A 27783-nucleotide genomic window follows, 5' to 3' on the forward strand; every position below is an offset into this window, starting at 1 on the left:
ACTGTCTGTGGTTTTTATGAGTTCATGTCTCTCTTAAGTTTGGCTCGTCTCTTATTCTTCTCCCCTGCCCGGATTTGGAAAACCGTGGTAATGCTGGTATTCCCATTTCATTTTCCTGCATGTGGGATGTGGTTAGCCTTTCATGTCAAACTGTCTCAGCGAGTGAGAGGAACTGAGCGCACCGAGCTAATAACATTTAGACAAGGGTGTGTAATATTTCTCACCACCTGCTGCGTGCCAGAGGAGATTGCTTTCTAGATGTCTTTGTCCACTGTAAATGATCCGCAGTTATTGATAGCACAGTGTTAGGGTTTTGTGTGTGCCTCTGTTATAGCAATGATGCCAAGCGTGCTCATGTGTGCAAAGCTGATGTTGCAATGAGTTGCTTTCTTACTGAAAGAGGGCTGGCAAGATCACGCCATTTAAAGCGTAATGCATTAGCATTCATTTAACAAGAAAAAGCAAGGGATTGAAATTCATCAAGTCTGCAAAAAGAAACAACTGTTTTCATTGGTTTGCACATTTATTACAAAGATACATACATATATGTAACATATATATTATACCAGACCATTTCCCGATAGGACTGGTAACTTTACTTCAGTCTTCTCAGGTTGAGAGGCAATGACTTGTTACAACCTGTTACGGTGTAGTTAACTGTACACATAACCTTAAATTGTGAATGGTCTTATCTTTTTTTTAAATTTATATATTTTTGTACAAGTTAAATCACATAACCTGTTGATTTGTGGGATTTAAAGGTGCTTGAAAGTAACAGGTCAGATGTTTCTCCTTTATATTACTTTTTTGTGCTAAGTAAAGACTGTACATAAAAGATGTAAGGAGCTTCCGGCTCTGAAAGTGAAGCCAACGTGTTAGTGCTTTTAGGCTGCACTTTTTTCTGTTAGCCAGCAGGGGGTGAGACCCCAGGATACATTTACCTCTATGACAAAACAACTTACGCTCTCTTACCTTTGACCTCACTTGAACACTCTCATAATGAGTTAATGGTTTAATTGCAAATCTAAAGTCTTTTTTTAATGCCATTTATTCAGCCATGTCTCTATAATATATATATTTACACACACATCAGTCAGTCTGTGGTGCTCGAGGGAGATAATATCCCTAACTATGCCGACTTTCTCTGTCTGTTTGCCAATAAGAATAAAAGGTTGGCATCTTCTGTTCCTTCGTTTCGGTTGCTGGAATTATACACAATGCATCGAATAACCTTTTGCACAGCTAAGACTAGAGAACACATTCTACTTGTGGAGTTTCCACTTTGAAGCTCGTATTATATTTTTACTCTGTAAAATACAGGACAAGGTGACATTAATGGCATCAAGCCTCGTTTCTAAATGCTCCCATAGAAATGCTGGCCTGAACCACTGATTATTCTCTTTTACCTGAAATGTGCCACCATCTGTCAGACACTTAATAAACTGTATTTGACACCATATACATATATGAGCAGATGTTTAATACTGTGCAAACTGCAACTGTTAATAATCCCTTAGAGCCAGCAGAAGGTCACTTCTGCATCTCTGTGTGTTTGTGTATTTTACAGTCCACCTGTACAATGAACATATGATTGGCACCTGTCTGTATACACATGACCAGTGCGGGCACTCAATACAAATACTGGGCACGTGTTTTTAGTTTATCTCAAAAGCCCGAACACACACAATTCAATATTCTTGATAAATATTATCATACTTTATATCAAGTTATTACACTTTGGGAGCCAGCTTCCCAACATTTTCCATTGTGATTAATTGTATGTTCAACATTTTGGATCACTCCAACTTCTGCATTCTTTTGTCCCTAGGGACATTTTTGATCAAGAAATGCACTCTAGAGAGTTTTGTGACGCCTAATAGTTCTGTAGAAGTCCACGTCCAGGACAGAAGTGTGATTTTAAACAGATAGAGCCGTCTACAGAGTCCACGAAAGAAAAGCCCACCTCCCTTCAGGTTCACTCAGGCGTCTTTGATGTCCATCTTCTTCCTCACTACTCAGTCCATGATAAGTCCATCCTCCTGGACAGTCCTGTGGGTCCTTACCACTTTCCAGGTATGGGCGTGCCACACTCATACCAGCCTACGTAAGTCGCGTGCGACTTTCCTCCGATCTCTCCAAAGGAAACGGGCTCTTGTCTCAGTGCTCTGTAGAAGCCTGGCAACAAACGGAGGAAAGATGAGACTCTGCTAAATTCAAGGCATTAAATAATCAGCGGTTGTTTACAGCTAACCAAAATACCTTGTCTGCTTGGAAGCTGGTCAGCCAGAAAATGGCTGCCAGTCCTGCCATCCAAGAAAGAATCCACAAACTGACAGTGGTCCTCGCCGTATCCCGTCTGATCCCCTATGTTGTAAAACTTCCCTACAGTGGGGAGAACAGAAGTCATTGTTTAGTTACCGCATAACGAGTTAACTCCCAGTTCATTGCAAATGAATTTGAAAGAACCAAGAGAAGCATGTGAACCATCGTTCTCTTCTTTGGTGTTTGAGTGGTGTGCGATGCTAAGACGCTTTGCAGATCGAATCTTTTGAGCTTTTTCATGTTCCATACATGTTTTCTTGGATATAGACAGTACTACTTTCTTTTACATTATTTCCATTTCTTGTTTCACATTTATTGCTGGGTTTTTTTTGGAAATCAGTTTTGGTTCACCTTTTCTCATTACACAGTCATACAAACAGCTCCTGTTCAGCTCCCAAGTCAATGTCCTCTTAGAATTATGAGGAAACGTTTCATTTCCATGCATCAACTTTTAAACTAATCTAATCTACTGCTTCAAATTTATTAACAGACACATTAAATTAAAAAAAAAAATCAATAATTAGGTGTTGAGGCCAATTTTATGCTTTTACGATAAAGAAAAGGCTGTACTGCTGTCCAGTCAAGCCTGTTAAGGATAACATTGTGTTTGCAAGTGATTTGTAATGTGCTTGTGGCTGTTCCTGTTCACTGATTTGTTTGCGTAATTACCATTGAGAGAATCGCTCAGGTAGATCTTGTATCTTAAGGAGTTGCAGAGCTGGATGCCCACAAACTTTCGGTACCAGGTTCTCTTCACGAACTGCTTTCCATTGCATTCAGAGTAGGCATCAGATTTAAACGGAAACTGAGTCCAGATGGCATCTTTGCCTGTGGGGTTTGTTCAAAATATCAAGAGAATCTGAAATATTGATTCACGACTTGTCGAGCTGGCTAAAATATTGTGAAGAGAGGGGGGAAACAAATCACCTGAAACATACTCGCTCACTCGAGGGTCCGCTGCAGACAGGAGGGAAAGTTGTAATGAACAACATCATTAAGACATTTCAGATATAACAGGCAGCCATGAGATGTCCTGAAACACTGTGTTAAACAAATCCAGACTTGCATCAGAGTGTCTAGCATATTATTTACAGTGTACAACCCCAACAGGATGGGCTTTGATTGCAGAAGGGCAGGAGGCCAATTAAGCTAACCACTCAGCCCTCTGCGTTGTCATTTTGAATTAAAAACATAAGAGCTGATCAATGCGAGGACACATTTCAGCTGCTTAATGGATGGAGCAAATTCAGCTTAACGCTGTGATCACCAGGTGCATGATGTGTTAGAAATGAGCCTCAGAGGACATCTGGTGAGCTTGACAAGACTCAAGATTTGATCCTTAATCAGCTTGCTCCCCAGTGCCATGCTGAAATGATTAGACTAGCAACCGCCTAATAGTACAAGAGAATTAATGCTAATCACAGCTTGGAAAGTAACATGTACAGTGGCATTTACATGCAAGTAATGAGTTTCTTCTGTGAGGGTTTATGGTGGATTTGACCTGCATTAGATGGTCTGTAAAACTTGCCTGACTCTGTGCTAAAAGTTACAGGATCGGAGGAGGGTCCCGTTCCCAGCTCATTCCTCGGTGTTACTGTGAATTCATAACTGAAAAGAAATGCATATTAAGGGCAACAATAATAATAATTATACGCTGAAAGATGAAAATAAACAGCAGTGTTTGACAGCTGAGTTTGGGTTCACACTTAGAATAACACACACAGAGCTGATGGTTCTTCCACGTGGTGTGCTCTGGTGTGCTCAGATGTGCTGGCAATTGTTCATGCAGCAAACCCAGCCCCAGGGAGGGTTCTGGTGAGCCTTGAGACTCCAGATGCTGAGATCTAATTGAAAACTCAGTGACCCACTCCACCCAGATTTCCTCAGTTTTTTGTCTTGTTTTTTTTTGGTGTCACTTTGGCCATTTTGTGTGAGCAAAACCAAATGTGACTCACTGCACGAGCGCAGGAGTTCAGGAGAATCTGGAATTAACTTTAAGTGACGCAAACTCGGAGCACTTCAGTGCAATTTAATACGCCTTTCTTAATACCATCAGCGGTGAACTTTATTAATGCAGTCAGTCATTTTAGTTCAGCCGGGCTGTATTTGTTCATCTACAGATTTATATGAACAAATCTGGTGTTCGATCCCAAACGAGATTAAGGATTATATCAGGACGTCTGTGGGGTGCGGACCTGCTCTCTGGTTTGAGATTCTCCACAGCTGTGTGGGTCTGGTTGGTTGTCAGTACTGACGTCTCCCTTCCGTTCGGGCCTGTGGTGGTGGACACAACTTCATACTCTGAGAAAAAGAGGAAAGGGAGAACTCACGTAGTGCTTTTTATCAAAACATTTCACCTCCATCTATTCATGAAATCGTTCCGAAAACAGTGACATATCTTAATAAGAGACACATGAGAACCGGAGGCAGAGCACGTCTTTTTGTTGTTGTGATGTGTCACTGGACGCAGACCTTGGATTCACTTGTTGCACGTCTTTATAAGACAGCTTAAGAAACCATCTTAATATTTTATAGAATGATCTAGGGTAATATCCACAAGGCCACACGTGGTTAATAAAAAGAGATTACAACTTAGTCAACCTAAACTCTTAATCAAGACTTGCAAACAACTATAATGAAATCCAGCCAACTCAAACAACTCAGGCCACCGGGAGGCAGTTTCAACCTCCGTCCAGTCATTCGTAAATGTCAGCCTTTTCTCTGCATACCTCTGGTTTCGTTGTCGGTTTTCTGCCAGTCAAGAATGACAAAGGACGGGCAACCTTCCACGGTGACCACAGTGAGGTTGGATGGAGGTAGGCGGGGAGGACCGGTCACATTCTGATCGCTGCCTTCCTCATCGGGGAAGTAAGCAAGGGAGGAGGTGATAGAGCACGGCTCTTCTGGCGGCTTATCCGTCTTGTAGATGACGTGGGGAGCTGTATGTGGGTATGTTAAGAATTTATTTTATTCATGTCACATTAAGACCCTAATTGGTGCTGCTAGAGAACTGATTAAATCATTGACGACAAATACTTTAAAATCTTACCTATAAAGCGCGGGTTGCCCATGCTGTCTACCTCTGACTTAGGCAGGGGCCTGAATATGGAGGAGTTTTCATATATGTCAAAACGGCTGGCTGGAAAGGAAACAGTTTAGAGGAGATGGGGTTAGTTTGATGAGCCAGGAGTCCCTGGCAGCTCTCCCTCTTTTAGTTTTACAGCTTTGGCCCAGGTCAGTGACCAGCTAGCCCAGCACCTGCTCTGGCCTGCATTCAGACTCTTTGTCTGCTTCTTGCTGCTTTTTAAGTTTGCTTTTCTCTTTATCTCCCCACTATACACATCTGCCAGCTGCATCACCGACGCATTGTCTTTGTTAACGCAATGTCTGCAAAGCTCATTCAGTCTCTATCCTTTTATAGGGAGGTGATTTTGCATGCATGTGATGATGTTCCTCAGAAGAAACACTGCAAAAATGTGCTGCTCGTACTGTTTAGCGCAGGGGCTGTGGTGGTCGTCTGCTGTTTGGGCTGTTGCTTGGGTCTGGCTGTGACCAGCGGGAACGGCTTCAAGATAGACGCCTTTTCTCCTTGTTTCAGATCCATGAGTTTATCTGAGGACAAAACAGCAGGAGAAGAGTTCAGTTCTTCTCCCTCATTGTCTGACTCACAGTCACACACAGTTGCAATCCATCTGCTCTGGCCATCCTCACCGAGCAACTCAGTGGCCTTTTCCTGGCTGCTGAAAGTTCAGAGATTGATCGTCGAGTAATCTCTCTAGTGTTCTTTAAAGGGGAAAGAGCGCTGCCAGAATGCATACTGCTGAGACCGAGGGTGCCCAGATGCACTCACATGCACACAAAAACACTTACTTAATGCTCATAAGTGCATTTATATGAAATCGGTGAGAGAAACTAAGCAGGGAGACAGCTGAGATGTAAAAGGTGAGATGAATACAGCATAATTGCAGTTTTGTGCGTTAGTAATATAATAGATGGCTTAAGATGGTGGTTCTCAAACTGTAAAGGACATAAAAGCATAACAGCTGTGACTGACTCAGAAAAATAAAAAATAAAAATCATGAATTTAAGTAAAACATATGGTGGGTGTAGCAGGAAAAAGTGTACTTTAAAAAAATGCTTTCACACTTGCAAGCCTATTGAAATTTAGTTCTGAAAGCATTACGCAGACACTGAACAAGAGATTATTTTACAGGGAAGAGAGGATAGCAAGTGATGCTCGTGCAGGAGATGTAGCAGTTAAGCAGACTTCAAACTTTGGCACTCTGGAAGAAGTTTAAAGCAATAGTTTGGATATCTTTGGAAACAGATTTGGAGATGTTCGTACTGACAGATAAAAAGACTGATATCTGTCTGCTCAGCATGAAACGCAGGATAAAGACATAAAGACTGGACGAAACGGTCTTCCAGAACCTCTCCCTCTAACTCAAAACTTGATATGTTAGAAAAACATCAGCTTGTTTACCTATGACAAACTAGTACTTAAACTTGAATAGAATTATTTTTCTGCCATACTCTTTTTTAACACTCGGGAGACTCTGAATGTGTGTGTGTGTGTGTGTGTGTGTGTGTGTGTGTGTGTGTGTGTGTGTGTGTGTACACTGGGTGAGGTGCAGTTGCATTCACTCATCTGTTGCCCTCACCATGACTGCTAGGCTTTCCCACCAGGTTGGGCTTCTTGTTGCCAGAAACAGAGGGACGCAGAACTGCAAGGAATTGTGGGAAACAGAGTCTCTTTCAGAATAAAATTCACAAGAGAAGCAAAGCAGAATGTGGTCAGCACTGGAGAACAGATACTAAACTGAAAACAATTGTTGATTAATGTAAGAGTGCAAAAATAATGAAGAATGTCAAATTTCAAAGGGGAGATGGATCAGAGCAGACGTACGCAGAAATACTTGCACTAAAAGAAAATAAAAAGAGCACAGACACATAATACAACATAAACATAATAAAAGCAACAATGCAGCAGCCAGACAGGTTGCATGTGACATGCCTAAAAGCTCCTTGGTAAAATCCTGCCACAGAGGAGTACCACGAACTGTAGCTTATGTAAAGTCGGTGTGAAAACTGGAAATAAAAGTTTGAACCACTCATCCTAAAATCTACAGAACTGAGAAGTGAGGAAACGAAAAAAATAAAGCCAATACTTAAACCAAGGCAGGCCAAATTCTGGGGTAATGAAGCATTTTTTGACTCATTTCCACTAGAAAAATGTTTGGGATTTGATGTTGATCGACCATAAAAATGTTCCACAAAGAATGCAAAATAAATAAATAATAATAATAGTAACAATCGGACCAAACAGTGAAATCAGTATCGCATCATTTCAGTCTGAGCTGCTTAAATGAACACGAGGAATGAACTGGCTTTTGTGGTTTTGGATAAGTGATCACAAAGAAGTGTAAGGTTCTGTAACGAAAACACCTCAGCTACAAACTGTCAAACTCAGTTTTCTTATCGGGAAGATTCTGCTCTGACTTTATGCTTTTGCAAAAAGCAAAATCATCCTTGATTAATGTCGTTGTATCACAGAGGAGGTAGAGAAACTCTGGGAGGCTTGACACATAAAAATGCCTTTACGTGTTTCATATTTGACTTCTTTAAAGAAAACCTGCTTTAAAGTTTGTGTTTCATTTCCAGAGCCATTTGTCATCTCTTATCTTGGATATTCATTAATGGTCGCTCTGGCAACAAGATAAAAAAATAATTGTCTATATATAGAGGCCAAAAAAACATTTAATTTGGGTTTGTCTGGAGTTGACTTCTCCATGGTCAGTATGAATCAGCGAGGCAAAACAAACTGAATCAATATGATTAACACTGAAAATATAATCTAGGAGGACATCTGACTCACATGTAGTGTACAGCCATGGTAAAAAGAAAGTACACTTTCATCAATTCTAAGATTTTACATATAAGGACATAATGAAAAATAATCTGGTCCTTAGAAGGTTTTAAGATTATTTCAGTACAACAACATATGACATATTAGACCATGTCATGATTTATTTAACAAAACCCAGTGTGTAAAAAACTAAGTACACCCTTACTGGTTCCATAGGAATTAAGAGGGCCAGTGGCAGCCCAGTGCTGCTAATCATATTCACTTGATTAACTGATCATCAGCATATGTGCGCCTCCATAAAAGCAGACATTTTAGTGGTTTGCAGGCTGGATTATAAGGCCATTTCCAAATAATGTGAATTCCATTACTCTACAAGGAGAAAAATTATTCAATAGTAGAAAAGATTCCAAACACTGGCCAATCTTCCCAGGAGTAGATGTCCCAGCAAATACAGCGCAAGGTCAGACCGTGCAATGCTTAGATAAACTGCAAAAAACCAAAGAGCTGAGCACCTCTACAGGTCTTGGTTAACATGTTAAATGTTAAAGTCCATGATAGTACAATTAAAAAAAGACTGAACAAATGTGACTGGTTCCAAAAGGTTGCCGGAAAATAACTCTTTAAAAAGAACATGGCAGCACAATCAGCTGATACCAACTGTCAGGCATGGTGGTGGAGAGGTGATGATTTGGGCTTGTTTTGCAGCCACACCTGGACTCCTCTGCATACCAAAGTATTATAGAGTCAAATATGAGGCCACCTGTCCAACAGTTAAAGCTTGGGCAAAACTGGTTCATGCAACAGGACAATGATACCAAACACGGCAGGAAATCTACAACAATGCAATGACCTAGTCAAAGTCCAGACCTCAACCTCCTCATAAACCAATGCCTGCAAACCTCAATGGACTGAAGTAATGTTGTAAAGAAGAGCAGGACAAACTTCTACAACTTACAAGTCATACAGGAAATGATTACTTCCTACAGTAACTTACTACTGCTAAAGGTGATTCTGCAAGCTACTAAATTATGCAGTTAGTATTTCGCAAACTGCTTCTGAATTTTGGCACAGTTTCTGTTAAATTAATAATGACACAGTGTAATATGCCATGTGTTGTTGTTCATCTGAGGTTGTATTTCAGGACTATTAGAAATTGGCTTGTACCAGGTTTTTCCTGACACATAAAATCCTGGAACTGAAAGAGGGCATATTTTGTTTTTACAATGACTATAGTTGTCCAACTATTACCAAAAATAGCTCATAAAATCACAAATTATGTCGATTGGGTATGTGTAATATGAAGAACTGACAGCTCTGACGGCGCTGTCATGGTTAACTGAACAAGAAATGAGCCATCAAGGTGTAAAGTGGAAAGTCAAGAATATGTCTGCAAAGTGTATGACATGATGAGAGCTGCTCTACAGTTTCTACAGCAGGTGAGTTTGGTTTGATGTTTCACAATAAAACCACTAAAACACCACATTGAGCCTGTAATATGCCAAAAACATCTGACTCAGATCTGTGATTTAAAACAGCAACAGCGGTGTGAGCGCTGGTTTCTGTCAGATAACTTTATCTTCTTTGAGGTTAGAATGTGAAAATATATGCAACCAAAACACCAAGATTTACGGTCAGGCCAGACAAATATTCCCAGTGAAGTACATACCAGCGTCTCACAACACCGGGGTTATTACTTTTGCAACACACACTCAGATTTCATGGGTTTCATGGATGTGATTCAATAACGGACACGTGCATCCAACTATAAGCACAGCTTTCAAAAACAATTTCAAGTTTAAGTGCCAGTGTGAAACTCGGCTCTATAAAGCTATTGTGGACACGCTCTAATTCTTAGTTTCATTAAAAGCACACACTCTGTACCAGCTGCTAGTGTAGTATGCAAAGCTTTTGATATCAACATGAACAACTTAGTTACTTTATAAAGGCAGGAAGGTGAACTATGTGTAGATGCTGTCCTTTAAACAAAGTCAGTGGGAGATTTCTACTTAGATGAGCAGAGCAGCAGGCAAAATAAATGTCCCTTTTTTTGTAGAGTTGCTTCCAGAGAGCCTTGCGACTCCTTGAAGACCTCTGAAACTGTCCAAGTTTCCAGAAATAACACATAACAGCTGTGACATGGGACTGAAGCATTGAACCGCTCTACACAACTCCCGACAACAAGGAGTGAGCAGAGCGCCACCATTAATACATGCGGTCCAGACGTGGTTTGCATTACTATTTGAGATGGATTCAATTATTCTAATTAACTGAGCCTGCCTGGCAGAATGGAAACAATGTGAATCACCAAAAAAAGGGGCAACCCACATTCACCTTTCCCAGCTAGCACTCTCAGACTAACGTAAACCAGTCCATATGTGCTGTAGACTTGATAATATGAAGACAGTTGTATAATAGATTTCATAATATGTGGCTTCAGTCTCAGTCAAGTGAAAGCCTCTGGGACTGGACACATTGGACAACACAGACCGTGTCACATTGACGGGTAAGCTGAAAGTCACAGAGCGGAAGTGCATTGTGACAAAAAGCACAGATCAGTGTGATGAAGTGGGATGGGGCGTGACAGTGCCTCTGAGGTTAGTGAGTTAGGAACACTGGAAGGCAATTATCTTGGTTTGTCTTTACCGGGTTTTTCTTTGGGCCACACCTTACGTCTAGGAAGAGTATTGCCCCTATGATGCGCCCCACTGGCTGCTGGAGGGAGAGAAAGGTCTGTTATATAATGTTTTGTGCCACTGAGGAAAAACATACCAGTACCAAATAAGAAGAAAGCCAAGATATCTGGGTAGTGAACAGGAGCGTATGTTTAAAAGAGAAAGAGATACAGAAAGAGAAAGAAGGACTGTGGTGGCTGTGCTGTCGGCACAGCACTTGGCTTGGCATTGGTGGTGTAAAATGTGATGTGTCCTGGCCAGTGCTGTGGCCAGACTTCCCACCTGGCCAGGGAGAGGGACCGTGAATCATGTTAACGATCCTTACACCATAGACGCCACTGCTGCTCATGGTAAAAGTGTTAAATACACACCAAGCACATGTGGCAGAATGTGGAGAGGACAAAATTGATTGACTACGGTATGCTCTCACCACATATCGTGTAGCTAAAATCACTAGTCATGAGTTTGTTTGTCTTCTGTAGCTGTAGTGTGTGTAAGCGTGCTAAGAGAAGGTAATAACCTGAGGTAGCTGCTTGGAAAAAGAAATAAGTGAAGGGAAAGTGAGTACTCCATTACCGCCAGGTGTGCTGGAACTGTGAGAGGAAGTGACTGTCCTGGATGGTGAGAATGGTCTGGCAACATGATTAGTGGAATGAGAAGGAACCCATGTGCGATGCAGGGTGGTGTTTCTTCCTGCTGTAGGAACAGATGAGCTAATGGGAGAACGAGGAACTTCAGAGGACTCGAGAACACCAGGACCTAGATGAGTAGAGAGGCAACTGGAAGTTAGTTAGTTGGGAGCTGGAAGGTTTGACCTAGTTGGGATAAATGGTAAAGCATGTACGTGAAAAAGAATGCAGAGGAGCAGACACTGGATGAAATGACAGAGTGCCATAAATGAGATCCAAAGCTAGCCAGACTAATTGGTTTGCGAATGGGCAGGGGTGAGGTGAAGTGTGCTGCACTGAAGATGGAGCCACACATGGAGACAGGAACAACAACAGGACAGGGTGTGTGGGGTGATTGGATGGAGATGGAGATGGGGAAGCAGTGACATTGTCAAATGGTTTGAAATACAACTCAAAGCACCATTCTCTGTGTGGCTTGACAAAAAAGCAGAGATGGTAATGGGACAAACTTGTCATGGTGTTTACCATGATTGTATCTACCAGCCTTCTCTGTAGCCAGGGCAGGTCTTGGTAGAGGCTTGCCCTCTTCTTGTGGACTAGGAGCTGTGTGAAAGAAAACTCACTTTATATCTGGTATAAGATGCTTGTGAACATAGTTTTAGTTTTTTAGTTGTTTTTTTTTTTTAAAGGGGGCTTACCCTACTACTATTTGCCAATTGTTGGTTTCAAAAATGAATGCATTGACAAAAGTTGTTGTGATCATGATATTTAAGAATTAACTCATACACATGTCATTCAGTCATCCTCTTGGGTTTAACTAAGGTATGGATTACCATCAAAATATGTAGCTTACTAAAAGATACATTCTAGCTACTTCTGAGATAAGAGATGTAGAACTCTTTCTTTAAAACAGTTTCTTCATAAACTAATTCTAAACTTATGCCCCCATTAAAAATTAAATAATAACAATTAATAGCTAAGGTTTTAATGCTTAAATTGCGGATTACAAATTGTGGATTGAAAAGTAGGGTCTTTACCCGTACGGACTGCCTGCTTTGAGGTGACCTTGGTGGGATCAGAGTAGGTCCTGGAATGAGGCTGAAGCCCAGCTTGAGGTTTAGGTTGGGGCTTAGATGGAAGTTGGGGGTTAGGTTTACGTTGTGACTGGGCCTTTGAAGGAAACTGTGGCTTGGTAATGGGTTGAGGTACAACATGGTCCTGGGTATTTTTTGGAGGTTGTAATTTTAACTGTGGCAGAATTTTTGGTGTAGAGTTTTGCTTATCCCTAATTATTGGCTTTGAAGGACTTTTTGGAAGCTTTTTCAGTTGAGTTGATGGGTGAAGCTTGGGCTGCCTTATTGGTTGAGAGAGTGGTTGGGGCTTGGTCTGGTTCTTGGGTTTGGGTTGTGTTGAGGGTTTGGAATGGGAAGAAATTATGCTTGGTTTTGATGCTGGTTGGATTCCAGAATTGGGCTTGGTACTTACACCTGGCTGTTGTTGTGGTGTCTTTGGTTTAATCTGTTTTTGTTTATGTGGTGAATTTGGAGATTTATTTTGTGGATGAGGTTGAGGTTGAGTATGAGTCTTTAGTGGTCTTTTCTTGGTATAGGGAATGTGCTGGGGTGTTGGATAAGTGGGCTGAATGGATGACACAGGAGTAGTTTGGGAACTTGGTTGATCTTGTCTCTGAGGCTGTGTCTGGGTCTTATGTTGCTCTTGTGTTAGAGGTTGGCCCTGGTGTTTGGTGTAGGGTGTTGGCTGAGGCTGTGGTTCTGATTCAAGATGTGGTGTGGTTTGAAGATGTGATTGGGGTTTTGGTTTTGTCTGAGGCAGTGAATGGGGATGGGTATGCTCTGTAGGCTGGGATACTGCCAGGTGTTGTTGAGGTTGGGTGTGGAGTTTGGGCTGGACTGTTGTTTGGATTTGCAGTTGAGGTTTTGTTTGAAATATAGGCTGGGCTGTTGATAGGGGTTTTGGCTGTGCATGGAGCTTAGTACGGGCTGTTGTGTGGGGTTGTAGTTGGATCGGGACTTTCTGCTGGGGTGTTGTGTGGGGTTGTGGTTGCAACTGAATTTTCGACCGGGGTGTTGTGTGGGGTTGTGGTTTGGTTTGGACTATGAATTGGGGTGTTGTGTGGGGTTGTGGTTGCATTTGAATTTTGGACTGGGGCATTGTGTGGGGTTGTGGTTTGGTTTGGACTTTGAATTGGGGTGTTGTGTGGGGTTGTGGTTGCAACTGAATTTTCGACTGGGGTGTTGTGTGGGGTTGTGGTTTGGTTTGGACTTTGAATTGGGGTGTTGTGTGGGGTTGTGGTTGCAACTGAATTTTCGACTGGGGTGTTGTGTGGGGTTGTGGTTTGGTTTGGACTTTGAATTGGGGTGTTGTGTGGGGTTGTGGTTGCATTTGAATTTTGGACTGGGGCATTGTGTGGGGTTGTGGTTTGGTTTGGACTATGAATTGGGGTGTTGTGTGGGGTTGTGTCTGAATTTTCGACTGGGGTGTTGTGTGGAGTTTTGGTTTGGTTTGGACTTCGAATTGGGGTGTTGTGTGGGGTTGTGGTTGGATCTGAATTATGGACTGGGGTGTTGTCCGGGGTTGTGGTTGCGTCTGGATTTTGGGCTGGGAGGTTCTGTGGGGTTGTGTCACAGTTTGGTCATGGGGCTTTGGACGTTGAGCATTAACTCTGGGCTTCACTTGAGACTGTTGGGGTTTGGGCTTTGGTAGTACTGAATACTGATGCTGGAGCTTCAAGTTAGGTTGAGGTTGTACATGCCCTCCATGATTCTCCACATTTGCCTGGACTACTGGCACAGGTACCATGGTGGTTGTTATATGTAGTAAAGGATGGAGCTTGGGAGTTAATGGGACCTCAGATCTGGAGAGGTCTCCTCCTCCTGGGTTATGTGAGAAAAAGAAAAGATGGCCATGAAGCCACAGTTGTGTACTGTAAAATTTCAAATATAATCTTCTGTTCCATTTACAAAATGTAAAAAAAATATATACATATATATTTTTTTCATCATCCAGGAAAGACATAAAAGCAAGAGAGCCAACAGTTTAGACCCACTGATGTGCTACTCAGAGCAATTATTGAAAAAAAACAAGCAACACTGCCCTATGTTTGTCTCATAGGCCAAGTGCCATTTCAATGGCAGATAGAGCTTGTGCAGGTATTATGTGTTATGACAGGAAAGGCTATTGTGGTTAAGTGTGATGAGCATCTAAATTCACTGGTTATGATGACTTAGTGTGGAAGTTTGATAGACCATTCTAACCTGGTTGTTCAATCTAATGAGATGTTCCCATCAATGAACGAGAATGAAGAAAAAGAGGAAGTCAAAAAATAAGAGAAGGAAACGAAGAAAACAATAGTATTGTTTTAAAGTTAAATGTTAGGACGTATCCCCCCCAAAAAGAATCAGTCATTTCATCATTTCATTTTAAGTACCATGTACTTAAACCATTTTCACAGCTTTAAATCAATACACCACCTCAGTGGATCTCAGCACAAACAGTGATGTTAATGCCGTTCAGCTTTGATTCATGGATTTAAACAAAACAAACAACAAAAAACAGTTATTTGGTCATACACCTAAGTCTCTGCTCTTTTGCTCTGTACTGCTCCCATTAACATTTGGCATATCCTGAAAACACAGGGAGCTGTGTAGAAAATGGATGTAATTTCGAATTATAGTTAGCCCCTTGAATTAAAGCTACAAGAGCACAACTTCAGTAACAGATTAATTTTATCCAATTTTAAACTATGGTGGCGTACATGGCCAAAATTTTGGAATGAACTCCATTTACTAGAGGAACTGACTATATTCCATTTTGTGTTTCAGTGTCTACCTTCATGGTTTCAAAATACATATCCAGCACTGTGTTTCTGCAGATCCCTGTGTTTGAGAAGATAAATGTAAAAGAGGGGGGACAGACGACAGTGAAATACAGGGAAGTAAAAGGAATAACATAGTTTGTTGAAGTTCCTGTTGGAAGAAGAGAAACAATTCCATCATGCAGTTTATTCATGCAGATTTCCACTGCCACCAACTCCACTGCATTAAAAGCAAAAGCCTCTAATCATCCAAAAATGGTAATAACCACACTGTAAATCCTGAAATAAAAATAAAGAGTTTAACATACCAACAAAAAAAATGCTAGACATGGAAATACAAAAAATAAAATAAAATACAGTGGATATATCTGAGATATAATTTGGAATCTGTGTGATATGCCTGAAATCAATTTTTTTGAATGAGCAGCAGTTAATGAGGTTCTCAGAGCTCATTAAAAGTCACTAATGTCTCAGGAATATAAAATCATTTTGGCTTGCAGGCTTGTTCAACTAACTTTCAACAACTGAACCCTGAGAACATCATCAACAATCTATGCAAGCTTTGTTGTTTTCCTAAAATCCCATGCATCCAAGATCACCCACATTATTGCAACCCAAACAGCTGCTCATGCAACTAGTGCAATTTAGTCCATCATTTTACACAGCTGAAATGAGAGCCATGAAGCTGTTCAAAAAGAACCATGATTCTCTGTTTACCAATTGGCTGTTTGTTGATCACAGCAGGTGCAGGTCCAGGAGTAGACAGGGTTTCCTTAGTAGTAGTTGTGGTTTTGGTTGTGGTTGTGGTTGTGGTTGTGGTTGGAGCTAAGAAAAATAGTGTACGTTAGTATAAGCAAGAGAAAAGGTATGGGTCTACATCCTGTAGAACAGGGGTCCCCAATCCCAGTCCACAAGAGCCGGTGTCCTGCAGGTTTTAGATGTGTCCTTGATCCATCACAGCTGATTTAAATGGATAAATTACCTTCTCAACATGTCTTGAAGTTCTCCAGAGGTCTGGTAATGAACTAATCATGTGATTCAGGTGTGTTGACCCAGGGTGAGATCTAAAACCTGCAGGGACACCGGCCCTCGCGGACTGGGATTGGGGACCCCTGCTGTAGAATGTACAGGGCAATATTGTTTGTATAATAAAAATTAGCTTTCACGACAGTGATAAAGAAGTCAGTGTCAGACATGAGGTCCAGAGATCTTTCTGACCTCTGAACTCAATTTTAGGTCACAAAAATCATTACCAAGAGTCGTCTGTGGGGCTATGTTCCTGGAGAGGGGCAGTCTGCCCCTGGTCTTGTTTTGGACTGACAAGGACAAAGCAGAGATTAAAGTCAAGGAGAGAAAACTTACAATGGCTTCATTTTCACTTCTGAAAAGCGGTAAATGATCATGATTAGTCAGTCATTTAAGAACAGCAAAATGTGTTTTGAAAGAGTCAGTTCACTAAATGTTTTGCACAAAAATGTTTAGCGCTGGTTTAGTCCTCCAATGTCAAACGTGGTATCTGAAGGCTAAAATCAGGAAATAATTCAAATGTGCATTAATTGATTTTGATGTCAACAGAAACAATTTGTAAATGCAATGCTGACGTTTCATCCCTCTGTCGTATTAATGCTCTTTACCGTCTTTTAAAATGTAGAAGCGAATAGCAACCCTTTTGACATTACTGTACACCGCCTAACAACACCATCATAATTGCTTTAGAAAGTACAAATAGTTGATTTACCAAATCCAAACTAATCTTTTTGGATTCAGTGGAATTGTGTTAAGCATTTGAGTATCTTGTTTATTATCAGAGAGATTAATTCATCCTGTGGTATGACAACAACCTCAAACATATAATCACATTAAAGACAAATCACTTTAAGGAACACAAAGTCCAACGGATGATATCACCCCCACAGAAAATTCTTCATAACTTTATTGAGTCACTCAGGCATTACTTGAAGAGACAGAAGAGCTAGAAGAGATGGAAAACCCGTGGAAAGTTTTTGTAGGTGTTTGGAATACACTACAGTGCTGAGTACTGTTAAAAACTGTACTTTGCATGTCCAGCTAAGTAAAATTATTTTAGAAGCTGGAGGTATATGGGGAAATCCTGTCTGCAGAACAATAAATTATGGCTTTATTAATATTTCCAGTGTTAAATCTTAAGGTAGGGGTCAGTGGAAAGGAATTCAAACAGAGATCTCTAAGCAGCAATAGATTCTGCCTTCTGTATCAAATTCAACTCAGCAGTGTCTCTTTGTTTGCTTACCTGAGGAAGCGGGGTGAGGAAATAAGGGCAGGGAATGTGGACCTGAAGGTACAGGTTTCTGATGGGTGAAAGGCAAAAAAGACATGAAGAAAAAGTGGGTGTTAGTCTATGACTATCATAACAGGTGAAAAGAATTAGTATTTGGGCTGTACCATGTCTTTTCCTTTGTTGCATAACCTATAACCTATAGCCTCTTTACACCATGTCAAGTTGGTAAAGTCCCTAGTGAGACTCTTGTTATTCAAAGCTTTCCTTTAAGGGCAAGTCCTGAGGCTAAATCTCAACAGCTGTGCTGTTTTATGAGGTCGGCATGACAGAGCAGAGCTGCGCTGTTAGAAAATTTGTGCCACTTTTCTTCTCTGAACTCTTTTCAGCATTATTATCCCTCCTCCCTTGTGCCTCCAACTCATCTTCTTTTTTTTTAATCCCCACTCAAGTTAGCTGTAGCTGCAGACTGCTCTCTTTGGCTTGACTGCTCTCTCAGTCCTGGCTGCATCGATGCCGTTTCCATTCAGCAGTTGGATGGAAAATTAATGAGGCAAACAACCCTGAGAATAGCATAAGCTCACCAAAGTGTACAAGGACTCTAAAGCAGATTGCCCGTTCCAAATGCACAGCCAGTTTCTTTTTGTTTTCTTTGATAAATGGAAGTATACCTGTGCCATTTCATTACATACACTTGTTTACTGCAATACTGAGCATATTCGACCTCTAGTAGCACGTGTATCCACATAATAATAGAATAAAACACTGAATATTTAGGTTTGTTTCAATAACAAACTGGCTGTATCCATTACATACCGGAGGGCTGACTGGAGGCCTAAAGATTTTCCTGATGACCTTCTCTAGAAACACAAGAGAAGAATCAGTAAATAAGTGACTTCAGTGGAAGAAAGAATGTAAAAGAAAAAAATGGTTCGATTCAGTAACTGGAAATGCAATACTGCAGTGTAGCCTTGTCATGCTCACATAATCGGTAAAGACTGAAGCCCTATCTACACATGCACTGCAGCCCTGAAATCCTCTAGTCTTTAACAGAGCAGATTTTGGGATTGCACATGTCAGACTGAATGCTGAATTGTCTTTAACCTGCTCTCAACCAGATTCTTACGACACTGTTCTTGTGTGAAAATGAGTTGTTGCATTTGTCCCAGCAATTTCTACCTTTTTCCTAGCACTACCTGTCAATCCATGTTTTTATTAGGATGTTAAAATAATTATAGTCAGATTTGAGGTATTTGCTACAGAAGGTGATATTACGGCTAAGCAAAGAAGTCAAACTTGCCTTCAATTCCTGGCAGGCTGATGTTGTGAACAACCGGCCTGCTCCACATACCGGTGCCATCCTTGGAGTTTGGCTGGACACCAAACTCATAGACTGTGTTTGGCTTCAGTTTGTCAATGACTGTATCGCTTGTTGGACAGGTCTGGTAGTTCCACCTCCTGTTCTTCTCACGGTAACGCACTGTGTAGTGTCTGAGAACAAGACACAGAATAGACAGAACAACTCACACACAATGCATCCACTAATGAGCACATCTGGAGGCATGATGCAAGAAGTACAAGAAGAATACGATGCTACTGTCGTAATCTTTTTTCATTTTCTCTTTAGCGAAACCTCATGTGCTAACAATGCTGTCAATTAATTCCGTTTTATTAAACAAAGTGACAAATGAATCTTTCCATGCCACGTTTCCATTTCTCTTGGATTTCCCTCGGCTACACGGGGCGCCTTGAACCCATCTTCTTAAAAGTCAAAATCAGAAATCCCTCTGAAAATGGTTCAATCAAATTTATTGCTGTGTATCACTGCCATCATCTGAACTGCACAGTGAGGTCGTGATTTGACTTGACTTGAGTCTGTGGCACAACTTAGTTTCTTTCCTTTAACAGAACCAACAAACACATGGTTATTAATCTTTATATAAGACACACATATGAAAATAATATTTAACCACTGGAAGATTTGTTGCAAACAACAGAACCGTCACTTAAAAAAAAAGTAGTACTTCATCAAACAAAATCTGTGTCACACTGTTGTGTGGGTTGACTCCTAAACACCTGTGTGCACAGGCTGCCCTGGATCCACTGCTAAGTAACATGAGAGGCTTCAGGGACTCATTTACTGTTTATGCACTTATTCCAGACTCTCTGCAGCAAATGTGTGTGTGTGTGTGTGTGTGTGTGTGTGTGTGTGTGTGTGTGTGTGTGTGTGTGTGTGTGTGTGTGTGTGAGGATAGAGATTGGACAGAGAAAGATTTATTCCACCAGCTGTTACTGAGCTCATCGTAACAACAGTACAGCATTGGCACAAAAAAATCTCAAAACACTAGACTGGTACTTTAGGAAAAAAGTATGAGCATTTAGTCTCGTTTGGCTGCAGTGACAGCTATGTCACCGGTAAGCAGTAAATATATTGCAAATGGGAAAAGGGACAGGTGCATATTATATCCTTAGAATAACAAATGCCCTCATTCACCTCTGAGGGGGTGGGTCAGTGGGATTGATAGCAATAACTGCACAAAGCTCAACTGATTGCTCCAATTTGCTTAAAAACATCTACTTTTTCTGTCTTCAAAGCCTGTGAACTGGCAAACTTAACACATTTTTAAAATCACTCCAACTAATACCTCCCAAATATGGATATTTCTGATGTCCACATGATATAAACATTCAACAAAACTAAACGACAAGATATTAACATTATATTGTGTTTATATTACCAAAGTCACAGAGAGCTGTTCCAACACATGTTTATCTCCTAAATGAAAGCCAGACAAAGAATAAGCTTCACTGTGTCCATAAAGGTCTAACGATTCTGTCTCATTTTTTAAAGAAAAACCTGCTTTGCGCAATGACACATTTAAACTCACCCATCCTCTAGACAGTCATTCATGACGTTGCCTTCATAAGGGGTTTTCAGCAGCGTCCCCCAGGACAGAAGAACTGAGGTGGGCGTCACCGACCCAATGACCAGGTGCAGCGGCTTCTGCAATTCCACTTTACCTGAGAAAAGGTTTGCATCTTACTAAATGTGCAAAAAACACTTACAGCAAGTCACATTGGTGATAACTTCTTTTGCTTTAAGCAGATATACCTGTGCACTGCTTCTTCACCTCGTTAGCAGGAATAGGCTGGACAGCTATGAGGTACTTGGGCTCAGCATCTAAAAGCAGAAGAACAAACTGCAGGTTATATTTCCTCTGAGCCTCAGCAGCAAACACAATGTATTGATAAACACCTGGTCCTGCAGGGCACATCACCAGGCTTTCTTACCAAACTCTGTCTCATATGGTTGTCCATCTTCTGGCAGCTGAATGAACTGTTTGGAGAACATGCTGCCACCGTATCCCAGGATGTATCCCTCCAGCCTGGTGTCAGTGTTGGGACGCAAGAACTTCATCACAATGGTGTCTCCTGTGGTGCTGATGCGGACTTTCATGTTTTGGCGTCTCACTGAGGAAGCAGCATAAGATTTATGCATTTTATTTTATTTTATTTATTTATTTATTTTATTCTGCAAAGGGTCCAAAAACTGTCATTTTCAGTACCTACACCTTCTCAGACTTTTCTGCTGTCCACTACTTCAAAAGCAACAAAGTAGTAAGTACAGTAAAAGCAGACATTTGTCTGGTTGAAGTTCAACCGAGGTACAAGCCAATAGTTGTGATTTCATAAGCAGGCAGACGTCTGCTTGCTTTCCAAATTGATAAGAACATTATTGTTTTCTGCAAACTACAAACATCATAAACTGTATATACTGCAGCTTGTTGCAGCTTGTTGCAGTGATCAAGGACTTTGAAGTGCTCTGAAGCGGCTTTTAAAAACAACAGTGCATATCCAATCTTTGATCATTTCAGATATCAAAAAGAAGATCAGCATAGCTGGAACATGCTTGTATTGAAATGAAAACTGGCAAACACAAAGAATACAGTCCAAGTCAGTTAGGACAAATGTTAGATGAGAACAGGCACTAGAGAGGAGGAGAGCTTCCCCAGAATGCATACCATGGCTGTATTTTCATGGTGACCTAGAACAAACCTTCGGGGTTGACACGTCCCATGGAAAATGATCTGTGTTGACTTTAAAACAATCTGCTTATCTATATTAAATGGTGTCATAAATTCATGAAAAAGTTGGCGTCATCATAAAGTCAGTGGAAAAGGAAATCTCCGTGTCTTCAAACACAATATGTGGAAAAGTTTGTTTACCTTTTCTCATTATTTACCTCTCTCATGTGGCCCATCACACTAGCCAATAACTAGGAATGCTAACAATTAGCCAATTTACAATAGGAATACTAATAAACATCAGAGAACTGAGACAAGTGCAGCTGCTCTGGGAGTGTGACTGATCCTGCCTGATGCACATGTAAAGCAAAAAAACCAGTGCACACTTGGATAATACGCTGTGAGCATAATGATGGAAAGGCTGCCAGTCTGCTTTAATTCAGTGACGTTATCCTCTGCATCTTTAAATATGTTTTTGCAGTGGATCTCACAAATGAGCCTACATGCACTAAATTGCTCGTAGTCTACAAGGTTTGAAACAATGGACTTTCTGCTTGGATTACCACTTGTATCATAGTCTCCACAGCACATGTCCTTGGCTCATATTTCAGTGCTGAATGAAATAGTGGAACTTTGCAGGAGGAATACTGCCAGGAAGCAGCCAAACGCCAAAAGAGACACTGACAGTGAAAGAGGGGGAAGCCCTGGATTTGAAAAATACCCTTATGCTTTTCCAGCGATGTGTTTCCTATCAAATCTGCATTTATTTCGATTCTCACATCAGTATTTCCGATAAAAACAAGAAACTGGCGCAGGGGGAGATGGGCTCAGAGTGCATAAAATATTAGGAAACTTCTGGCAACGCATTTTAAACTCCAGAACAAGCAAACATCGAATCTGCCCCATGACAACCTGCCCAAAGCCCGGTCATCTGGCCCATGCAACGCTTACACACTGTTAAGGCTTATCTGTATTTCCAGAGAAAAATGAATAAAGGTTTAGGAATGAATCCAGTCAAAGTGCTGACAATAAATCAAGTACAGTGAAAAGGAAACGCACTGATGTTCAAGCTGTTTTTACACATGAAATGTAACTTTTACTTTTACTTTTACGTTTGCTGCTGTAAAATACTTGTTTTGATTTAGGCAAGGGTGTAGCCCGAATAAAGCAGAGGGGGGCGGGACACAGGACAGCCACTCATAAGCTCTGAATACAGCAGACCATCATTACCTGTGCTTCTCTTAAATCAGCGCAAACCATCATCACACAGAGAGCTGGCAAGTTATGGACCATTTAATGTCAAACAGTGTGAGACATTAGTGTTCTCAGATGCACCTAGAAGAGTTCAGAGCTGAAATTAAAATCTCACCCCTAATAACCAAGGAGGGAGTACTGAACAGGCCAAAAGGAGGGTCAAAAAAGGGAACTAAAACAACAAATTCATTTTTTCCTGTTTAGATCTGTGACCTGTTACATAAGCGGGCTGGAGGAGCTTTTGCAGCTCTGCCCAGGGGATCAATAATAAGAGTCACATAATCGGTCCATATTAAAGCAGGAGAGTGGGACTTTTGTATGAACATGAACCTTTTGCCAAATAAGTTAACCCGATGTTGATTAATCCAGCACTGAGTAAATCTCTTGGTAATATCCTAGAGTGTTAAAGTATCATTTCTGTGCTGGTACGCCAGTAGGTATTTCACTTCAGCGAGCAGTGATTAGTTTGCCTTAGCTGAAGGAGCAGACCAACACACGCAGAGCATGCTACACCAGCTAGGAGTATGGTGGAGATTATGGCAGAAAGACTTAAGGAAACGTTGAAGAAAAGATCGTGATGTTAAAAAGAAAAATCCATGTTCTGAGGAAGGATAAGAGTCTGAAAACGATAACGATCAATGCTGAGAAGAAGAGAAAATGTCATAATTGCAAAAAGAATGAAAGAAAACTGTTTAAAAAAACTGCTACTCTGCCAACCTGTTTTAATCAGTTTCATCTGTATGTTGCACACACACACAAACACGCACTGGGGGGTGAAGCCCATTCATCACTGAATACTGTATAAGCACATCAATCATAACACTGGGAGTTGGCCAATAAACTTGTCGGATTATGCAATAAACTTTGCCACATCACACAACAAACAATTCGGCTCGTAGTCACCCTGGACCGATATCAAGACAACGTAATCCTGCTGGCTGGATATAGAGAAACACCCTCAAATGGGAAACTTAATCTTGGCTCTGCAGAGAGGCCGTGTTGGATCACTGATGGATGATCCTGCAGTGAAGAGAGTAGGTTAATTGGGTTGTCAGTTGCTCTCCTAAGTTTCAACCTGAGTGCAACGTGATATTTTTATGTTTGGTCATTAAAATTAAACATTGCGACATGGATTTGCATAACATGTGGCTTGTTGGCTTTAAAACATTATGATTAAATGTCTGACATGATCAAACCACAAATCTTCACCATGAGCAGCCCTCTCTTGATGTAGTAGATTGTACTAAATGAGAACAAATAGACTGATTTTTCCACTCATGCTGATTTGAGAACCAATGGATGATAAATACAGATGCAAAACCCAACACAACCTCCCCATTAAAACAAATCTGAAGGAGGCTACGAGGCTTGTTTTGTTTTCAAAATGCAATGGAAAAGAAATGTTGCTCTCTTTGTTTGAATTAATGTGGTAGTTTTGGTGGATGGAAGTGACACAGAACAGTGGTTTCATGTTAGTTTGTCTTGAGTCGGAGCAGCCGAACACCACAGCTAACCAAATTTCAATACAATGCTTATGATTATTGCTCTGAAGCCCACATTAACTATATAGACAAACATGTTATCCTTCCCAATATGCTCTAATCTGGTGTAGAGTATTTTGGCCTCTCAGGTTTCTGTCCTGGAAGTAAAGACGTAGAGAGACTTGGCTTCCTTTTCCTGTGAGGACAGACAGATGTTTTATGGAGCTTGGTACAACAGTCACTTTCATTTAACAAAATGGAGTGTTAACATTTCTCAGAGCCCTGTGCCAGCCAAAGCAGCAGGGGTTTGAAAAACTGACCTATAATGGCTCTAATGAGAATCACTCCAGACCAGCGTAATTCAGCCCAGAGAATATCCACTGTCAATCAGCAGGAGACCGTACCTTGCGGCCTAGCAGCAGATCATTGTGCCTGGAATTTGACTCCTGCTTTTTACCCCAACTTTGGCTTCCATGCAGGTCTCGCCGCGCTCACATTTAATATCCCCCCCTGTCAGATTCAACTGCAAGGAACAGCTGTTTTCCCTTGTTCCTATGGCATTGCTCCATCTCGTCCTTCACCGCCTTTTCTCCATCTCTGCCATCCTGCATGACTCAACAGCCATCTTTCCATCTTCTTTTTAACTTCCTAAAGTGCTTTGAATTCATCTGTCTTGTCTTCGAATCTCGTCCACTTTCCTCTCTCCTGCCATATTTCTCTCTCATTAATCTCCACATGGCACCAGGCCATGTTTGGTCTGGCACAGCTGCAGTTAGCATCCTATACAATATATTGTCCTCGAGTGGGATAGTGGTAAATAATTTTAGCATTAGCAGAGATTTCACTCGTTCAGATACAGATGGAAAAAATGTTTAAGAGCACAAATGCATAACTAAGAATTAAAAGCACTGGAAAGTAGACTGACATCCATATATTTTGCTCTATCTGTCAGACAATAAAGCAAACTAATTTTGCAGCAAACCAGGTTTTATCTTTGGTCCAAGCAGAACAGCGATACAGACATTTACCCCTCTCTTCCCATAGCATCAATACACACAGCCCCTTTCATCTAGCTGCCAAAGCTGCACACTGAGATTTGTCTGTAAGCCAACTTCAGTGAGCAGATTACACACTGGAAGCAGCCCCTTTTTTTCACCAACTCCAGCCCTCTCACCCCAAATCACTTTTAGTACCATCCAAATCTTCACCCAAGTTTTAGTCACAAAATACATCAAGGCTATGAAGCACGGACTCAAAGTTGTTGCTTTACTTTGTGTGTGTACTTTGGTTTCTGGATAATTACATAACATGTAAAACATTTGCGTGTTTTTCCAAGAATGTTGCAAGAATCCAATCAGACATAAGACTCAATACACGGGGTGGTGTTGACGAGTTGGAGACCTCAAACTGATTTTTGTAGATGTCAGAGTGGAAGCACTTTAGCAAAAATATTTTTATCAGCAGGTTTTTTAAATCTGAAGAGTTTGTATATATTTAATTTTAAGTGGTGTCTTCAGGGAGGCTGGTAATAATCCTCTAATGAGAAAAAATTAATTTAAAAAAATCTTTTGCCAGGGACAATGTATGCAAGTAACTGGGCAATTTCTGCACTACTGAGATGTGCTTAGTTTTTCTACAAGTGTAACCATCACCCCAAACTTGGACACATTATATTAAGAATGTGGACAAACCACAGACCTAAAAAAGGCACACACAGCATCTAATCAGTTTACATGACAGGTTGATTTATGTTCCCAATCTAGAGCTAGGGTTCAACAGCATTTTAAAACTCTTAACTAATTTATCACTTATCAGCTTCACCCTTTTTTGTTAGTTTCTTTAATTGTTATTCAAAAACTATCATGGCACTTTAAACAGGAGTATCTATCACTTAGGGTGATTTGCAGTGAGAGGTTGACTCAGTATTGTTATAAGTCCTTCTGTCATTCATCCTTGAAACAAATATCCATCTTCCTAACAAAATCAAATTGTCTTTCTAAGCCTTTCTCAGCATGCAATTGGAAAAAGACAACAGTCCAACTAACACAGAAAGAGTTACAGTCATTTTCACTTGCATGGATCTTAAACTATAGAAGGAGAACTACAATGAAGAAAACCCACAATGACCACTCATTAAAATATGTAACAAATACCTCACTTGTAATGCAATCAGTAGTTTTCCCCGTCGCTGATTTTTAAGCGCAAGACAGTAAGACAAATGCAAAGACCACCTACCTCTGACCACAGAAGGACCAGACAGAGCTATCCTAAAGATGAAGACCGCAAGGATAAGGGCTGGAAAGATGTGCGAGTGCCGCTGCATCCTCATCATCTGCTGATGTCGGCTCTCAGATCTGCAGTGATCTGAATGATCTCAGAGATCTCACACCACGAGTGAGTCAAACAAATGCTTTCAGTGATTTGGCAACAGGTGGTTGAGTGAAGTGCCTGCTGCAGGAATCGGGCTAGACGTGTCCAAGTGGCTGGATACTTGTCTGAGCTGCTGGTTCTTGGGACTAGTGCTGTTCCCTAGATTGGACTTCTGGATGCAGCAGGCTGCTCGTGCACCATCTATACCTCTGGATCAGAGGGAGGGGACAGATGGAACAAGACCCACCCACTCTCCTCCTGCTGCCCCATCTCTCCTTTCCCCCTGCACCCTCTCATTTTCACACTTTCCCTGCAAATGGAGAGGAGGTTTTCTCCAAGCCACCCACCCTCTACAGCCTTGTTTTCTTTTCTTAGATCATTATGTTGTGTTCCCATTTCTCCATTTGTTACCTCGTCACTGTAAATCTTTTCAAGACCTCTAAGAGTGTCATTGGCTCAAATATGACATTTACATGAAAGGTCAAAAATCGGTTTATTCATATTGTTGAACCCAATTTTTGTCTAATCAGATTTGAGTCTTAGCACTAATCTTTGGATTTGAATTTTGAGAGACCCTAGATTTTGTTTAATTTCCTTCACTTTTGACCAGGGGAAAAATGTTTTATGTTTAAAACATGTTTAGGCAACTCAAACACTTAGTTAAAGATCTTTTTTTAAATAAACTCTGCATGAACATTGAATATTTTGTATCCCTATTCTGTGCAGCAAAGTTCAGCTCTGTCACATTAAAACTTGAGGATGAAGCTGTTTCAGCTTCTGTGCAATACTGCAGCTGACATATACTCCGTATATCACACAGCTTTATCCTCTCTGACTGCTGACCTAGAGTCTCAAAAAGATAATACAAACAGTATAGGTCTGTAGAGAAAGAAGAGATTGTCCAGTGCTTTTAATGCTCAAATCATGCAGAAAAAAGAATAACCAGGTTTCATATCATACTCTAAACATCATGAGTGAAATCTATGGATAACATAATGAGGACAAGTGTTTGGATAAAAATGCTAATTAACAGCTGATGTTGGCTTCTTGGTGGATAAAGGTAATCTATTTGAAT

The 27783-nt window shown here is 40.9% G+C and overlaps 1 protein-coding gene across 7 annotated transcripts; it reads right to left on the reverse strand.

Annotated features, from left to right (window-relative positions):
* Positions 1–272: 272 nt before the first annotated feature.
* On the reverse strand, positions 273–26895 carry abi3bpa (ABI family, member 3 (NESH) binding protein a). Of its 7 annotated transcripts, none has more exons than XM_019353425.2 (23): positions 26574–26895; positions 20870–21049; positions 20691–20759; positions 20467–20599; positions 18879–19069; positions 18395–18438; positions 17594–17651; positions 16578–16640; positions 16042–16149; positions 12527–14383; positions 12015–12092; positions 11437–11619; positions 10832–10897; positions 6984–7046; positions 5812–5934; positions 5372–5461; positions 5052–5261; positions 4518–4623; positions 3851–3930; positions 3250–3279; positions 2992–3150; positions 2260–2382; positions 273–2175 (listed from the first exon to the last, which is right to left on the reverse strand). In XM_019353425.2, exons 1-23 carry the CDS (start codon positions 26668–26670, stop codon positions 2060–2062), a joined length of 4227 nt encoding a protein of 1408 aa, XP_019208970.1. In that variant the 5' UTR covers positions 26671–26895; the 3' UTR covers positions 273–2059. The 7 variants fall into 7 exon arrangements, with proteins under 7 accessions (XP_019208970.1, XP_019208969.1, XP_019208971.1 ...); XM_019353424.2 differs by having other exon boundaries at positions 10832–10900; XM_019353426.2 differs by lacking the exon at positions 10832–10897.
* Positions 26896–27783: the final 888 nt, after the last annotated feature.

The sequence above is a fragment of the Oreochromis niloticus genome, linkage group LG16 (assembly GCF_001858045.2).
Source record: "Oreochromis niloticus isolate F11D_XX linkage group LG16, O_niloticus_UMD_NMBU, whole genome shotgun sequence".
Lineage (NCBI taxonomy): Eukaryota > Metazoa > Chordata > Actinopteri > Cichliformes > Cichlidae > Oreochromis > Oreochromis niloticus.

Excerpts from the sequence above, each read along its gene's own strand:
- abi3bpa (XM_019353424.2), bottom strand. The coding sequence starts at position 26,670 with ATGATGAGGATGCAGCGGCACTCGCACATCTTTCCAGCCCTTATCCTT. Across the intron at positions 18,439-18,878 it reads CAGCCTGCCAGGAATTGAAG|AGAAGGTCATCAGGAAAATC; the intron begins GCAAGTTTGACT and ends TTGTGTTTCTAG. Across the intron at positions 17,652-18,394 it reads GGCCTCCAGTCAGCCCTCCG|AAACCTGTACCTTCAGGTCC; the intron begins GTATGTAATGGA and ends TTCACCCATCAG.